This window comes from Crotalus tigris, unplaced genomic scaffold, assembly GCF_016545835.1.
Source record: "Crotalus tigris isolate CLP2741 ecotype Arizona unplaced genomic scaffold, ASM1654583v1 scf7180000019363.1367679, whole genome shotgun sequence".
In the NCBI taxonomy this organism is placed as follows: Eukaryota; Metazoa; Chordata; class Lepidosauria; order Squamata; family Viperidae; genus Crotalus; species Crotalus tigris.
Window position 1 is genome coordinate 38,595 of NW_024097499.1, and position 18,357 is coordinate 56,951.

The 18,357-nt window shown below is 42.0% G+C and overlaps 2 protein-coding genes across 6 annotated transcripts in view; both read left to right on the forward strand.

The window, feature by feature from the left end:
* Positions 1-2,900: 2,900 nt before the first annotated feature.
* Positions 2,901-7,116, forward strand: SP5 (Sp5 transcription factor). The gene is made up of 2 exons (XM_039361816.1): positions 2,901-3,237; positions 3,964-7,116. The coding sequence occupies exons 1-2, from the start codon at positions 3,187-3,189 to the stop codon at positions 5,053-5,055; spliced, it is 1,143 nt and encodes a 380-aa protein (XP_039217750.1). The 5' UTR covers positions 2,901-3,186; the 3' UTR covers positions 5,056-7,116.
* Positions 7,117-12,783: 5,667 nt separating this feature from the next.
* Positions 12,784-18,357, forward strand: part of ERICH2 (glutamate rich 2) — a 31,902-nt gene continuing 26,328 nt past the window's right edge. For 4 of the 5 annotated variants that reach the window (XM_039361811.1, XM_039361815.1, XM_039361812.1 and 1 more), the window contains exons 1-3: positions 12,784-12,927; positions 13,012-13,060; positions 15,806-15,839. In XM_039361811.1, the coding sequence (XP_039217745.1) occupies positions 12,863-12,927; positions 13,012-13,060; positions 15,806-15,839 (148 nt within the window). In that variant the 5' untranslated portion in view covers positions 12,784-12,862. The remainder of the gene's footprint in view (positions 12,928-13,011; positions 13,061-15,805; positions 15,840-18,357) is intronic. The other variant, XM_039361813.1, reaches the window with a different exon arrangement.

Genomic DNA, 18,357 nt, shown 5'->3' on the forward strand with positions numbered 1-18,357 from the left:
CATATGATTGTATTTATTCTCTGTCCAGTTAATATGTTGCTAATGTGGGTGATTCACTACTGGGAAATGCAACAATGGATATTAACATTGAACCACCATTTCAATAATAGAAAGCTTCATGCAACCTCTTCCACAGGGAAGGCCTGAGGAAGGAGTGAGTTAATAGATTCATAAAATTCAAAAGGTGTACTTTTATTGATGGCCCCAAAGGAATTCTTCCTGGCTTGTAACAATGGTTGCCTCCACATCTGATTGTTCTGGAGTCTCCTTTCATAAATAGGGACTTCAGCTGGCAGGAGGGCAGGGTGCTGGATCAAAGCAATGGTGTAAATGTAGGGAAAGAGTGCTCACCACCACCGCCCCTCGCCAGCAGTGTCCTTGTAACTTCTCTGCTATGGCTGGATTTGCAACTATTACTCTGGATGCTGCTATGAGATCGAAACTCCCCCCCCCGCCCCGATTCTTCACCCTTCCGGATTAGCCTCCCCATTCCTCTATGAACTTAAAGAGAATTGAGATCGCTGAGCTAGGCTGCATCCTCCCTACCCCACCCCCCTCCCCCCGCCCTCTGGCTGTCCGGCGGTCTTGGGAATCTCCCTGCTGCTATCACAGGCCGGAAAAAGCTCCTGCGTTTGCTCTGGTCTGTGCCGTCCCATGTAAACAGCCGCCGCTTCTGGAAAGAGAAGAAAAAGAGAGTAACTGCGAGGACGGGAGCGGGAAGGAGAGACGTCCACAATGCGGCTGGTTTCTTCACAAGCCTTAACTGTTCACAGATGGAGCCAAACCAAATCTGAACAGCTGGAGATCGGACAGGGACACAAAGTCTTCTTTACAGGGGGCAAAATAATTACCCAGGCTACTAAGTCCATTTCTGTGCGCACGGGCACGTTAAACATGTAACGTATGTCATATCTATACTTGGGCGCCTCTGCGCTTTACAAACAAGGGCAGGGGGACAATCTTAGCTCTTCCTCAAGCGGACCGCTGGGGGCCTCTTGATTAAAAGCTGTTGTCAAGTATCTCAACGCGGCAAACGCATCGATCTGCTCCGCCGTTCCTCTTCCCACGCCAGCCTGCATTTCCACAGGATCGATACGATTAAGCAGTTACGAGTCGAAAAACCTCAGATGCCCGCTCTCCTCGCGGCACCGTTAACGTGCGAGGTGGAAGGCTATCCAGAGGCCCGGCGAGGGGCTTTGCTTCTTCCTGGGAATCCGTATGGAGCCGTGGGAGAGGCCTCGGCCCTTTAATCCCTTCAAAGACACCGACGCGATTCAAGCCTTTACAACTCTTTGGAACCCTTCGCGGGGCCGAGGGTTGTTTGGATAGGAAGGCCAGATAAAGATATCGCCCTCCTCCCTCCTCTCCCTTTCTCTTTCGCGGCCGGACGGCCCCTTAAAAGGTTTCAGTGGCAACACGAAAACAATTGAGCGCGGCCACCGCGGGGCGGCTCAGGTTACCTGGGGAAAGTAAGAGAAATGTCATCTAGCGGCGGGGAGGAGCAAAGGGCCGCCTCCCGCCTGTGCCCGCCCCCGCCCCTTCCTCTTTCCCAAGACGCTCTTGCCGTACAAAGCTCCTTTTCGGCACGTGTCTCAACTTCAGCGCGATCCCCAAAGAAGCGGCGGTTCGTTCGTCAGGCCGGGCGCAGAGAGAGTCTCCCTTCTCTTGGGCGCAGTCGTTCAGGCATGCGGGGCGCTCTGCGGCGAAAGCAGCCTACAGCCGCCCCAGCCGTTAGCCTGGCCGCTGTTTTCAAGTAAGCGCACCCACTAAAGAAGTACCAAACCGCCTGGAATCGGGACAGCTCAACAGCCGCTCTCAGGTCACTCTGGAGACGACTGCGGAAAATGGAAAGCGCGTAAAGGCGGGAACGGAGCAGCCTTTTATTTGCCAATAAAGAGAACGCAACTCCGCTTCTGAAGCAAACAATCGAGAAGTTAACTGCTAGATCATCCGAAGAGGGAAATGGTTTTGAGACGGGGTGGGGGGGGGGGAAGTGTTTGCAGTCCAACTCGCCATTTGAGAAACTTGGAAGGAATCGAGGGTCTCGCCGCGGCAGCCTCTTTGAGGGTCACCCACTTTACTTAAAAGGACGCCTTTGAATAGATTTCATTTCGGAGTGTAAAGTTCACGAATCGCATTTCTAATACTTTCTTGGGCAGCTTTCTTGCTCTGTAAAATCAGAGAACTTGAGGTCTTCATCGCCAGAAAACGTTGGACATCACTATCTAAAGGGGTCACGTTCAAAGTATTAAATAAATTGCACGACTGTTGTATATTTTTTTAATAAAAGCAAAACAAAAAAAACAACTAATGGAACCAAGATCAAATACGCCTTTCCTTTTGTTATTTACAAGGGACATATCACACATATTCTCTGGCTAGAGAAAAGTACATAGCCACTCAATGCAAACTTTAATATTGGGACCAGGTGTCCCTACGGTGAACTTTTGGCGAGTTTATTTTTTTTTAAAAAAGGAGCAAATACGAGTTACTGAGTGCCATCCAAACAGACCGTCTAGAGGCAAATATCCGTGAGATACAGCAAAAGACGTATTGTCTAAGACTCCGAGGCAAATTTTTAATCGCGATATAGGTATTTCTTAAGGAAAAGTGGGAACGCAAAAAAAAAGCAAGTGGTTTGGGAAAGATACAATGTCTTGAACGTCGAGTGAGTCTCCAGGCGGTGAGAGTCCCTTTGATCAAGAAAATCCAATTATTTGTGTATATACATTTCCCACATAGTGATTACTTCATTAATTGTCCCGCCTTTATCTCCTCCCTTCCCATCCCCCCCTAATAATCAGTTCTTTTATCCAGACCAACAAACACACCATAGGAGCTTTGTGGATTCAAAGGATTTGCTTTCGCTTCTGAAAGAGCCGCTATTCTTTGATGATTGGGCAGCGGCAAACTTCAAAGCCATAAATCTTCCTCCTGACTGGCTGGCGGCCCAGCAAAGTCCTTATCAAATTCTTGGAGGTGATCCTGGCGCAGTCAGACAGTCCGCGGAGATCGCGCTGAGCCTGGGCTGGCGGGCTGGCTGGCCGAGACTGGCCGAGTCGGCGAGGGGGGAGAAGAAATCAGGGGCGGAGGGCAAGGAAACGGGGCAGCTTTTTGGCTGCCTCTTGGCGACTTTATGTCGCGGCAGTGGCCCTCTGGCCTCTTCTCCCTCCGGACGCGATAGCCATGGCCGCGGTGGCTGTCCTGCGAAGCGACTCCCTGCAGGCGTTTCTTCAGGTTAGTCTCTAGTTGAAGATGGAGGGTAGAGTACCGGGGAGCCTACTCCCCCCGCCCGCGCGACGATATTGGAATTTCAGGCGACAAGATTGGCGGGAGACCACAAAGCGGGAAGGTGGCGAGCTGGTGGGTGTTTAGGAAGGGGGCCAGCTCACTTGGGACCCTCGGAAGTTACGGGGGTTGATTGCGCGTGTAAAATAGACTTTTGAGTAAATCCCCTGATCCTTGGGCTTTTTTTAAAAAAAATATCCACTTTTGAGAGAAAAAAAGTTTTCCCCTTTCTGCTCTCAGCGAAGGATTCCCTACAATCAAGAGCCCGCAACTGCATCTAAACCCCGCCCTCCCCTTCCAAAGCTATTGTCCTGAACTCAACTGTCTAAGTCGTCGGAAGTAGTCCAGAGTGAGGGGAGGAGGTAGATGGGCGTGAGGGTCTCTTTCAGCGGGGTTCGCTGAGAGGTTTCCAAGTTGGCACCGAACTGAAGTGGGCGGGATGAGATCGAGGCAGCACCGCGGGCTGCTGACTCCGGGCATCCCAGTTGCGGCTCATTGTCTTCTGAGAAACGCCCCGCCCAGGTGCCAGGCTCAGCCACTGGTACTTAGTGCCTGGCAGTAAACTTTTTGAGATGCTGCCTGGTATCCATCACCGGGCGTCTGCTGCTAGGTGGAGAGGAAGAAGCCCCAAGGAACAGAGATTAACTGCCTCTCTTTCCCCACCTTTTGCCACAGGATCGGACCCCCAGCGCCTCTCCCGACTTGGCCAAGCACTCACCTCTGGCTCTCCTGGCCGCCACCTGTAGCCGGATCGGGCAGCCGAGCGCGCCGGTCGCTCCCTCGGATTTCCTGCAGGTCTCCTACGAGTCAAGCTTGGGCTCCCCGTCCAGGATCTTTCACCCGTGGAGCAGCGAGATGCCAGCCCACTCCCCGGGCGGACTGCCTCCCCCGCCGCCGAGCCTCGGGCTCACCCCGCAGCCGGCTTTCGCGGGCGGCCACGAGCTGCCGCTGACGCCCCCCGCAGATCCATCGTACCCCTACGAATTTTCGCCCGTCAAGATGCTCCCGGCTTCCATGGGCGCCCTCTCCTCCAGCTGCCCTCCACCGGCTTACGTGCCCTACGCCGCCCAGGCGGCCCTCCCGCCGGGCTATTCTAACCTGATGCCCCCGCCGCCCGCCCCGCAGTCCTGCCGGCAGCTCTCGCCGGCGCCCGAAGATATCCCTTGGTGGAGCATCCAACAGGCGGCGCCAGGCCCAGGCACTTGCGCACATCGCTTCGCGGCCGCCGGGGGCCTTCCGCGCGGGCTGGTGTTGGCGCCTTCGGAGCTGGCGCAGTACCAGTCGCAGCTGGCCGCCCTGCTGCACCCCAAAGCGCCCCTGGCGGCCACAGCCAGGAGGTGCCGCCGCTGCCGGTGCCCCAACTGCCAGCTAGCAGCAGGCACCGGGCCCGACGCCACCGCCGAGCCCGGGAAAAAGAAGCAGCACGTGTGCCACGTCCCCGGCTGCGGGAAGGTCTACGGCAAGACGTCGCACCTCAAGGCGCACCTGCGCTGGCACACGGGCGACCGGCCCTTCGTGTGCAACTGGCTCTTCTGCGGCAAGAGCTTCACGCGCTCCGACGAACTCCAGCGGCACCTGCGAACTCACACCGGCGAGAAGCGCTTCGGATGCGCCGAGTGCGGCAAGCGCTTCATGCGCAGCGACCACCTGGCCAAGCACGTCAAAACGCACCAGAACAAGAGGCTCAAGGCCGGCCTTGGCCTCGGCCTGGCGGGGGGCGACGGGCGCGCTTGCGCAATCAAGCGAGAGGAGTCGCGGGACTTGTGACCTGTTGCTTGGTGTTGGTTGAGTTGAGGCGCTTTTGCGCTGCTTCTGTTTCCTCAGCCGCCCCTTGCAGGTTTCGGAGCGGGCCGCTTTCTCCTGCCGAGAAAAATTCCACTTCAGCCCCATACAGAATCTGGACATTTCGGGAAAAACCTAGAGAGCTCTTTATTTGGAGACCATTAAAGAGGAGCTAGGAGGACACACACACCCGGAAATTTTCCAAAGTATGCATCTTAGAGGCTTGCATTAGTTAGACCGATTTCCTTTGAGAAGCAGTTGGAAAATCCTTGGTCAGGAGACCTAAGGGATTGATAGTTTTCCTTGGATTCGGATCTTCACCCTCTGGAACCCATAGTCCTTGTTTGTGTGCTTTGAAGTGCAACCATGAAATCCATCTGCGGATTTGGAACTGCTCTGTGGATCTGAGATTAGCCTTCTGTGAAGAGGTTTTGTTTTTCCTTTGGATCTCCCGCAACCCCCTACACACACTTTTTTGAACTCCAGATTAAAGCTATCCTAAGATCTCATCTTCCATCCAACTCCTCCAAAGGATTACGGCTTCATTGTCAGATGCTTGTGGCCAAAAGACTGTGGTCCCATCTTCCACCACATTTGGAAACATCTGGCCATAATGGACCAGAATGCTTTTTTAAAAAAAAAAAGAAAAAGAAAAATAGAAACAGCAACATTAGCCTGGTTATTGAGTGTCTAGGTATACTTTTTTGCCTTGTATTTAGGGCAGTGTTTCTCAACCTTGACCATTTTAAGGCATGTGGACTTCAACTCCCAGAATTCCACAGCCAGCAATGCTTAAGTCCACATGCCTTAAAATGGTCAAGGTTGAGAAACACTGGTTTAGGGTGAGAGATCAGCCCTTTGTATACAGTTTATTTAAAGCTTTGGGAAAAATCATTCCTCTTTCCATCCCTCCCCTTATTTTTATTCTTGACTCCCTTATGGGGACTACACCATGAGAAGTTTGAAGTGACCCACAGTGTGTCAGCATGCTAAAATAAATGCATCAACCCTGGGGTCATATTGGAAAGATCACACTGAGCTGATTTCATCTGATTGTTTATTTCTTTTGAAACTTTTTGAACATATACCACTAAGCCATTTTAAGTGTTTGTTTCACTTCAACCAATGCCCCATTTAGTTGGAGAGCACCTTAGTATGAGCTCCAACCTGCAGCTCATATTAACTCAGCATTGAAAAGATCACCTATATTTTCCTTGTGGAATATATTATGATGGTATAAAATGTGTGAGTTTTTATTGCTTTATCTATTTTTTTTAAAACAATGATTGATCAGAGTTGTAACATTAAAACATTACAAGGAAACAATAATGTATATATACTGTTTGCACCCCAGTGGAAAACTGCAAAGTACAAGGAGCTTGATCCAAAAAGAGAAACAGAAATCAACTACTGTACAATTATATTGAAGAATTTATGTTTAGCGGTGTTAAAATCAGCAAGACTTATTTCTGTGTAATAAGAACCACCACACCAAAGTTAAAGTATGTTTTTATTTAACTTCCATTGTCTTCATTGGGTTTAGGAGTGCTTAACTTGCAAGATCATGCTTAAGGTCGAAAAAGCACCATACAGTATGACTTGTTACTAGAAGATATATTATATGGCAGTATAATGCTGTAGGAGTATGGTTTGTCAGAGTCTTGCCATTTTTGTTCAGTCTTCTGCACTGCTAAAATTGTTTCACATTGAAATTGTTTCCCCATCTTTAAATGGACAAGATGAAAATCAAGAAAATCAAGTTTGAAGTTTCTTTTTCATTTCCAGATGTCAGAAAAAGGCTGCAGTTTTGTACCATATGCGCATAACTTGGGAGTGAGATTTATTAAGTGCTCCTAACGCACCTAGAAAATATCCAACTTTTTCTGAGCCACAGATTTTATTTCTCTATTATATAAACATTTATCAAAGCAGTGAGAGCCCCTAAGCGTTCATCTTGTAAAGCCTGCAAACTGTCAGATCTCAGCCCTGTAAATTTGTAATATAAATATAATACAAAAGGAAAATTCCGTATTCTTTGAAAAATAATTTGTCAACTACATCTTAAAATAAAGATTTTGTTACAAACTAACATGTATTCTCATTTAAAGTACAAAAACAAATCCAGCTGGAGCTTATTGAATAAAATTCAAGTTTGTGTTCCCAGTTTAGTAAATAGCAACATCACAGTGAACTGTTCTAGGACTCTGGTACTAGTGAAAATATCCATCTGAAATAAAATGGTTTAGTTGCATTTGCAATTTTATTATTTTTTAATGTAAGCATTTGGTAAATCGTATAAATATCAAGATGAATTTGTTTTCAAGGTACTGCATTGGGTTAAGCAATTTAAAAAAGAAAACTGTCAAAACTGATCTCCTGTATAATTGTTGCAGTTCTTTAGAACATCTTGCAATTAATTTTATAAGTGCTTGCTTACAGGTAAATTTTATTATTGTATTTTCAATGAAGCTTATTCTTATGAACTGCAGTCCTGAAGAGAGAACATAGAGTAGTAGCTGCTATTTTTTAAATATTTCTTATTTTTTACAATATACAATAATGGTTATCCTTTTTCAATCTAATAAGAAGATAGGTTGATTGTATTTTTATACAAAGAATATATTTTTAAATATATAAAGAATATAATCCTTTTAATATATTATGAACAGGATACTTGTTTAGGTTCATCTTTTATGAGATACATCTTCATTTTTTAAATAAGCATCCTATATTTTCCTAAACTGAAGTCTTCCGTCAGTATTAGCTAGCATGCTCATGCAACTTGATAATGGTAATTTCTGGAGAAAATTGCTGTATATTCTGCAAAGCAGTGATACAGAATAAACCTCTTTGCACATAGGATTTGCTTCTGAGAAGACACTGGTTTGCATTATATTTATCCTATGTAACTGGGTAAGACCATGTGACACATACAAATCAATTAAGATCAACTATGTCAAACTGATTAGACTGGGATTGCTTTAAAGCAAACACTTCAGTTTTATATTTAAATGAATGAATGTAACTATCTGTATAAGATATTTAAATCAGCGATTTCCAACCTATCCCACTTGGCCTGGCATTGGAGGGGAGGAAGAGGAGATGGTTTCATTTGAGTTGTGCTGAGAGTGCAAATACCCGCTGTTCACATGAATGGGGCTGCATGTATGAGTGCCTGCTGCTCGCACAAGTGGAACTGTGCGCATGAGGGCTCACTCATCTTTTGTGCAATGCAGTTCCAAATGGACTGTGGCTAGGTAGTGAGCCACAGCCCTGGGGTTGGAGACTCCTGATTTAAATTACATAATATAAATTCCCCAACGTTCACAAAGTCTCTGTACTCAGAAAGTCAGTCATTCTGGGCCAATTCTAATTGTCGAACAGTATGTTTATATATTTCAGATTGTCTTAAGTTGGATCTGGGTTAATTCATTTTGCATTTTGTTATAGCATTCTCTAGCAGCTTGCTTTCATAATAAGGAAATATTTTAGATTATTTATTTGATACATTGATTATAATTCATGTGTTTATTTATTGTACGTATATGCTTCTTCCTCCTATGATGCTAGATAGCTCACAGTAAAACAAAAACAGATATGGCATTGTACATTAAAATATGTTCAAATAGTAACACACATCATGTTGCCTTTGAACTAAATATAGCAAACTGGATTGCTTCAGTTATATTCTATTGTATTTATACTCCAAAGTCCTGTTGGAAATGATCTTAATTACTTTTTAACATGATAATAGCAAATCACCCATCCCAATCTCAACTAATTTAATTTTCCCCTTCACATGCCATGATGTGATTATAATGGATCCAGAGTCCAGAACTTGGTTATACATTCTCTAAAGCTGCAGATCTATATCCTCCTAAAGTTAATGGTGACTAATTTTCATCAAATTTGATGCATTAATTAGGTAAAATTAACATAAAATATGTCAGCTGGGCAATTTATGAAGAATCTGAATCCAGTCTGTAGTGTCCACACTAATCTTCCCTCTCTTTGCTTATGGGCAATGGCTTTTCCTAGCTTGGTGTCCTCCCACTGGATCTGAGTGACTGCTGCTAGAATTTCCAATCAATCTGGCCAATCATTGGGAATTCTGGAAGCCACATCCAGAAGCCATTGAGTTGGGGAAATACACTGTACATTATGAAAGCACTAACACAGGGAGTTAATAATCATTTCAGAGATGATGTGAAGAAGACCTCACATTTCCAGGATTTCATCACATTCTTAGGATATTCCTATTTTTGCCAAACACACAATAGTTGTGAATACTTTTATTTCAGCAACAGTATTGGTCTACAAAAGTACAGTATAGCTAGGATATAGCCAACCAATGGTTTTTACTAAACTGAACTTGTCCCATATTTTTAAGATAACAATAATCACATGTATATTTGCTGCTGATTTTGATTCATTGATACCCAACTTATGGTAGTCTTACTTCAAACTGATCCAACAAAATAAATGTACATCCAATTGGCAATACTGCTGATTCCAGGGTAACAGCAATACTTCCTGCTCAATCCAATGCTCCTTCTCAGAAGTAAGGTGCTTTATTTCTTTAGGGAAATTAGGCCTAGAAGTTTCTTCTCTTCTAAACGTATACAAGAAGAAATATTTATAGGGGAAAGAGGTGGTTCCTGCATATTTAATCTTTGGTCATTGTTTTATAATTTCTTTTATTTGGGAAGACAGCACTAGGAAGCTAAGTCATATTCTGAAATGTTTGACAGACTTGGTGCTTGTGATGTAAGATGAAGGAGGCACTGTAATGATATAAAGATAACATATTTCCATTGTGTGCTAGGGATTCATTTTTTATGTATTACATCATAGGGGAATTGAGCTTTTTTAAAAAATTATTTTATGGAGTGATGTTAGTGTGTTTATATTCTCCCTCTTGAGGGTTTAGTTGTAATTCATCTGTCATTTTGTCAAAGCTCTGTTTCCATTCATCTCCTGAAATGTTCTGTGCTGCATATTTTGTATTTTTACAGTCAACCCAGCATATTCTTCTGAGTAAAATTGCTGCAAGCAGGCAATTGCTTTCAGATTTCCATCAGTGATTATTATATCAGTGATGGAAATCTTGGTTTAAAATATTTCTTTGCTTAAGAACAAAAAAAATGGATTTCATATGTTGTATTTCCTACACTGGGTTGCATTGTTAGCAATATCTATGTATAGATGCATATATTTTGAACTGGAAAGCTTCCTGTGAATAAGCAAATTAATACATCAGTTGCAAACCTTTCTAGATTAAATTAGTCTAAGATGTTACAGAAGTGGTTAAATATTATGCATATACAGTGGGTATAATCCAGCCATGATCAATTGTACATAGGTTTAAAGATTTTGATTTGCTCTATTGATTTGAATAGGAATTAATTAGGCTGTTTTCTTCAATGAATATTCTTTTCTGAATTACTAACTTTTGGATGTCATGTGGTTTAAAAAACTACTTCCGTTTGGAGCAAGAAACTTTCCATTTTTTTCTTCCCAGTATGCCTATAGTTCAGGGATAGGCAACCTTGGCTCTTTTATGACTTGTGGGCTTCAACTCCCAGAATTCCTGAGCCAGCATGGCTCAGGAATTCTGGGAGTTGAAGTCCACAAGTCATAAAGAGCCAAGGTTGCCTACACCTGACCTATACCCATCATCCAAGCTGCTTCAGAATGATTTGGAGTTTATTCAAGGAAAGGATATACTACTGGATGAACACCAGGTTCCTGTTTGAAGTATGGCCTCAGTGTTTCCTGATTGTATTAGTTTGTAATAGTATGAAAATGACTCTCAGTAATAATTTCCTTGCATGGGATCAGATAGCAAGATAGAGAAGTATTCTGTAGCCATTCCATTCACATCATTTCACCATCAATATGCTGATATAGTAATGCACACAGTTTTTATATCTGTTATTGAGTAATATTGTAAGATGCTCTAGGTCTCTAGTGACAAAATTGCTTTGTTGACTGTTATTGGATTCTCCCATGAAAACATACCAAATCCAATATTTTTGAAAACACTGAAAAAAGGTTGCCTGTAAGGAATAAGGCTTAAGTTGTTTCTTTCTTTCACAATTGATTCAAATAGATGTTATCATCTACTTAGTATCTAAATTTGAATAAATGAAACCTCAAATAGCTCTCAGGGTCGTCAAAATCATATAAACATAGAATGCTATAAACATAGATTTGTTGGGAGATTACTCGCTTTGCAAGCATCCTGCCATAAAAGGAGATAGAAAAGAAGAAAAAAGCAGGGTTCAGTCCAAAATCAGGAAGCTGGCTTTGGAGAAAAATCCAACTTGTTTTGGCCTAATCATTTATGAAGCAAAAAGAAGGCCTGAAATAAAGTCTTCCAAGGTACAGTATGTGATCAATGTTGTGAGGTATAGTCTGGCTTTCAGTGGCTGCATTCACAATCTTCATTTTATTAAGAATAAAATATATACAAGTACTCCTTGACTTACAACCACAACTGAGCCTAAAATTTCCATTGGTAAGCAAGACAGTTGTTAATGGAGCTTTGTCCCATTTTCTTGCCAGAGTTGTTAAGTGAATCATAGTAGTTGTTAAGTTAGTAATCCAGTTGTTAAGTGAATCCGGTTTCCCCAATGACTTTGCTCATCAGAAGGTAGCAAAAGGTGATCACATAACTCCAGGCAGTTGCCAAGTGTCTGATCACATGACTATGGAATGTTACAATGGTCCTAAGTGTGAAAAATGATAATGTTGCTTTTTTCACTAAACAAATGACTGTAACTTGAGGACAACTTGTATCTTGAATAAACAATTGCTGGATTCCCACAGGGGACTATAACACCTGATTTGCCTGGATAAGGCATCAGGCTAAAAACCAGGAGACCATTAAGTTTAGTCCCACTTTAGGCACAAAGCCAGCTGGGTGATCTTGGCCAGTCACTCTGTCTTAGCCCTTGTAAGCAGACAAGGCAAAGCCTGGGAAAAACTTCCCAAGAAAATTGTCAGGACTTGTCCAGGCAGTCTCCAAGAATCAATCATGGTTGAATGGAAAGAAAAGTTTAGTCTTCTGAACAAGCCCGGTCATTTGTAGTTCATCGCTCGCATCATAACATACTCTGACTGGAAGATGGGGAAATGGAAGGATCATCTGGTCATCTGCATTCTTTTAGAGAGTCGTTGAGGCCACTTGGAGGTTTACCTGTGTCTTCACGTTCACCTGAGTAATGCAAATGTGTGGCTGCAGGATATTTTTTGTTGAAGACAGGCACAAGCTGTTGGGGATGAATCTGTGTTGTCTGCATCTCAAATATAAATCCTTCCATTCCCCACCATCCAGTCAGTGCTAAGAAGCTTCTTGGATGAGAAGCGAAAGTCTTCCAAGAAAAACAAGGAAGTCCAGTTGTCTCCTGAGAAAGCACCTTTGGGAGCCCAATCAAACTGTTTTGCGTGTTACTTAATACGGAACCCGGGATGATAGCTGTTCCAGCCAAATTTAATTTATTTAAAAAGCGCTCTAAGGGTTAATTTCCAGATAGCAATTCGGCTCTACATTTTCTCATCTCCACGAAAACTTTTTACATTCCCGGCTCCTTCCGAGTCTTCTCCGAGTGCGCGCCCTGCAAGGCTTTACCAGCCGCGCGTACGGCACGCACGGAGGCGGAACGTTTCCGTCTCAGCTCAAAGTTCCCCGTCGGCCTCCTTTTGCGGTAGGCTCGGAGATGGCCCCAGAGCATGTTGTTGCTATGGCAACTGGGTGGCTGCTCGTCCCCGTAGAGACGCTTTCGGCATTATGCAGGGAACAACTCCGGAGTTCAGCGTCTTGTCTCGCGGGCAGCCGAGTCACACCATGAATAGGTAGCTCTAAAATACTTTTCCGAAGAAGGTCAAGGAATACGTATGAATGAGGCCTAACCCTCCTTCCCTTCTTTTCTCATCCAGATTAAATGTTCTTGTGGGGCAAGGAATGCCTAGGCCAGGGGCTTCTAAGGTAGGAACCTCGATCTTTTTTTTTTTCTTTATGCGGGCCATAAGTTGACCTTTCAACTTATGGCCCGCAACAAAAACTTTGGACATCCACAATGCTTAATATGGAAAAAGGCCGTACAGCATCTGTTGATCCTTACTTTGAAAAGCATGTAGGTATGTCTAAAGTTTGCAAAACACTCAGAATCTCACATGTACAATCTCTGTAGCTAAGCCAACTGGGGAAAGCCTTCATCTGTCTTCAGTTAATTTTCTCTCTGTCTTCCAATAACCAAAGAAACAATATCCTCAAATCATTAAACAAACCCACAAGTAGGTGTCCTAGAGAAAATTGTTTTATAAACCTGGTTTATTAATGGGGTTAGATTAAGGGGGATGGTGTTTGAGGGGCTGCATTTTTCATAGGGAAGATTAGGAACCATATTTTATAGTGTCTGTAAAACTTACATATAGAGCTGTTAATAAAATCAATAAAAAAGTGAGGATGATAGAACAAGCAATAGTATCAAAGCCATGTGTGTTTCAGTATGTGAGACTGAGAAACAGAAATAGGAATTAATTAAAACTTTTTATCTTTTTACCACTGTGTACTATTTACGATCAATATATTGGGAGTATTAAAAGTTTAGAGACAGCATGGAGATATTCTGTTAATGTAAAATCACAGATATAAAGCAGTCCTCCTGTAGTCCTCAAGGCAGCAATACCAAGCACTGATGCACTGATGTTTTTCTTTTCTTAAATAATTTATATCATTTTATGGTAGAATAGTTTTTATTCCTTCCCAATACATGCAAGAACAGCTGGGGGAGGAGGCACACAAGTGTTGTCAAGTATTGGTCAGATCTACAAAGCATTCAGATTACTTTATTCTCATTTGAACTCAAGCCAGACCTGCTAAATGCAGTTTACTGGTATAAATGAATTTCAGATTATGAATACAGTGATTTGCAGAAGTTTTGGTGTTCTGCAGAGATAGCAGTTGCACGTATGATACATAATTATACACAAAATTATATTTATGTAAATCTGATTATCTGGTCCCAAGAGATGAAGGTTACAACTAGTCTATAGATAATTGATACAACAATTATATAGAGAAGGTCATATAATAACTATTAATGGGAATGTTTCAACTCTGAATGCAAGATTGGAGGGTGACTTGCTGAAGAATATCCAACATATTTGAGTATTGTGATAGTAGGTTGATTCTAGAATGATCTTTTCTTACCCTTTAATTCTGGAGATCCTGTATTCACTAAAATGATTTCTTTTCTATAGCAGTTTAGTTGACACATTTTGTGTCATAATAATTAAGGCTAAATTAAAGCTGCATAATTTATATTTACAAACTACAAATCAGCAATGCTGTATCCAAAAATAAGTTGCATCTTAGTTACCTGGTTTAGTAAGCTTTTTACAATATTTGCAAAAGCAATTATTGTTTAGGGACTTTCTATTGGCCCTACTTAAAGTTTACAACAGCACAATAAAGCAACGTCAATCTCAGTCTTCCCCTTTGATTACATTAGCCCAGGGGTGTCAAACTCAATTTCATTGAGGGCCACATCAGCATTGTGGTTGCCTTCAGGGGGCTGGGTGGGTGTGGCCAGGGTGGGTTTGGCCTACTGGGTGAATGTGGATGGAGTGGGTGTGGCCTACTGGGTGGGCATGGCCAGCTCTACATTGTTTGCGTCAAGGGTGCCTGTGGGGACCTGGGCAGGAGTGGGACAGATCTGAGGGTCTCTAGCAGAAGGAGGTGGGATCGGAGCAAGTGCCAAGGCATGGTGCATTTCTTCATTCCTCACGAAGGGTGACACCTCCCCAGCATGTACCCAGGGGGTGGGGCCAACGCGGCAGGGGCTGGTTCCTCGCTATTTCTGGACGGCCTTATGGAGCTAAGACTGAATGCATTTCAGCATAGATGGCCACCACAAAATTGTACGTTGGCTCCTGGCCGGCCTGGGCCAGGGCCAAGGCAGCGGGTCCCGTTCCCTCATTGTTTCCAGGATGGCTTCACAGGGCACATGAAACCACTTTGTCGGGCCGCATCCGGCCCCCGGGCCTTGTGTTTGACATGTCTGCATTAGCCTCATTGCAGTTTAGGATACAAACGATAATACACCATCATTTTACTATACTTAGTTCATTTGAATTAAATTACCAAAAATCTAGCTTCTACAGTGTGCTTTGTGGTTTATAAAAATTGAAAAAACAACATATATCTCACAGACATATAGTGTAAAAGAAGGTAGATAGAAGAGAGACTTTCAGGCTTGCAAAGAGTAAGAGGGGTTTTTGTTTTTCGCAAAAGTTGGTCTTATTATAATATACTTTTTAAATGTGTATGTGTATATTTAATGCCAGGTGCTTATAATGAATACTGTGAATAGGAATATTAAGTAATATTTTGAATGCATGTAAGATGACTGGTTTTTACATATATGTATTTTATTAATAATAAAGCATTAAAAGAAAAGTATATTTAATCAAAGTAAATATATTCCGTATTAATGGAACAATATAGCATCAAGAAAAAAGTTGTAGTAGAACGAGATTATAGTCATGGAAGAAAGAAATGGTAGTAGTAATGGAGAAGGACTCTGTATCCCCCTCTTTCAAATATTGTCAGACATTGTAGCAACAATCCACTGGTACAGACCAGGTTTCCTAAATTATACCCATATGAAACTTGTTTTCAGAAATGACTTCTTAGAAATATTTGGATTTTTCTTTTACACTTATTCAGGTTTCTGGAATGATGGAAGTGATTGCTCCTGAAGGTATTTATTTAAAATTATATTTTGCATCGTAATATTTTCTTGGATGTCCTTACATTTTAGTTTTTATATCAAAAATATAAATGCTTAAATTCAATCCCATTCTGAAGAATATATAGGTTGAACTAAGTCATTCTTACTTCTGAGTAAGCTTGCATAAGATTGTACTATAAGAAAAATTATTGACAGATGTGCAACTTTGTTAACCTGTAAATTGTAAAGTTGACATTTTTGTCTCTGTGTAGTAGTGCTGTTCAGAGCAAACATGTGGAAAGCAAATGTTTAATTCTCTTCCTCCTCCTTCTCTTAGACAAGAGCCTCACATCCTGTGTTGTGGCTTAAATCACAGAGACCTCCTAAATTTCTCCATCTAAAAATGGAATTTAGCCAATATTTTATATGCAATTTCCCAACTTTTATCTACCAGGATGATGTTAGATGTTTATAATAGAAATTGTGAGAAAGAATTATACTTTTTTTGGTTTCTAAAGTAGATACGATATGAATATATTGCTTAAAGTCCACAAGGCAAAAAATTAAGAAAAAAAATTGGAATTAGGATATTGGGCATATGCAAGCTGCCTTATACAGTACTGTAGATCAATACCACATTTCAGAAAAGATGGAATGACTTTTTGACTACCATATAACAGATGTTTATTTCCAGAAATGAAGGACAACCATAATTATTTGCTTTTTTCTTTTTTCTAGCACTGTGTGTCTCAAACTTTCTACACTCACAGATCACTAAACAAACATTTCTCACCAACATCATATATTTGTTACTTGTATACTTCAGTATATCAGTTGTCAGCCATGGCTTTTGTGAATCAGTTGACTGGTATCGAATGCAGGGAAGTTGGGGTTGAGGCAGGACTTGGCTTGGCTCTGGCTACCTGACCTTCAGTGAATGTGTGGAAGTGGGCGCTCAGAGGGCAGCAGACTCTGGCCAGCTGATTAACAGGGAAGGTAGAGAGCAGGGCTGTTATAGAAAAAAGACTCTCCAGGGGTGTCAAACTCCCGGCCCGTGGGTCGGTTTCATCATACCGAAGCCATGCCCACCCCATTACTGGCAATGCAAAAAGTCATGATATGTCGTGACACGTCACATGACGTGGCGAGTTTGACACCCATGCTCTAGTCTGACCAGTCAGTCAGCAATGAATGCAGTAAGGCAGAGATTGAGGCACAGAATGGTTAAGGTCTGATGGGGCACAAACCCAATGGCTGGCAGAAGTGTAAACAGACTCTGGCCAGTGAACATTGGGAGGCTGTGACAGAGTATCTGGTGGGCCCCCATCAGCCAAACTGTAGTCCATAGACAATAGTTTAGAAATCACTATAGCTTTAAGAGATTCCCGGTACAACTAAATAGAATTTCCATACACAATTAGACTTAATGAGCATGCTTGGAGATGCCATTGTATTATTTAAGACTATAATTTGTAACAAATATGACTCGAGCATCAACCCCATTCCTCCCCCTCCTTTTTCTGGATTTTTAGTCATGTTGCCTGATGAAGAGATACTGAAAACTCAAAAGCTTACATACTGTAAGAAAGGTTTTGCTTTGATATGGATTGCTTTTCCTAATAGCGTGTCTGATTTTTTTTTCTTTTTACAAAGTCTCTTTAAGGACTCAGAGTTTTTCTTTACCATATCCAAGAGATGCTAGGCACTGGATCTGAGATCTTCTTTCTGTATACAGAGCAGGTTGTGCTCCATCAGGGCCACTGCACAAAAGTCAAGATGGTGATAGTAATAGTGTGATTGAGGACTTTTTTGATCCCATAAGTCCCTGTATTAGGATATTGAGAGGATAATTTTTTTTCTAATTAAAATGATGGTATTGGTGATAACTGTATTTTCTGAATATCTGTTGCATTCAGTACAAGTGAGAAACCATTACCTTGGTTGGTAAAAGCCTATTTTGTTAACTTTTTGTATAAAAATATATATATATATTCTCAACCTTTATCAGGAATGTATGTGTATATGTGTGTATTTAGGCTCTAAATATTTATACAGTATCTATTAATACACATTGAAATTGGTAAAATGTGCAATATGATTTTATAAAGAAACTATTTTATATAGTTTATATAAATGTATATAAATATTTAGACTCTTTTGATTTACAAAGGCAGAGAAGTTTAAAAAAAAAGATTTTTTCTTGCACACTCTTCCAGAACATGCTCCAGTTTGTTGTTTATTGCTAAAGAGTTTACACTTAGAGGTTACTATAAAGCAGATAAAAGTAGCTTCTGAAGAAAAGTATAGCAAAGGAGAGAACTCATAATATACATTCTCCTGACCTAAAGCCCATTTCTGGCATACTTATTGTCCTCACTACTACTTGTTCCAGTTTTTTTCACTTATTCCTCAACATTGCTAAAAGGCACTGAGCATGGTTCTTTCTCAGATGTGTTTCTTTTTATTTGTAATTTTTCTTTAACTTTATCAGTTCAGTATTGCTAAAACTATATCTGAGATGCAAAAAACCAAATAACCTTTAGATTGG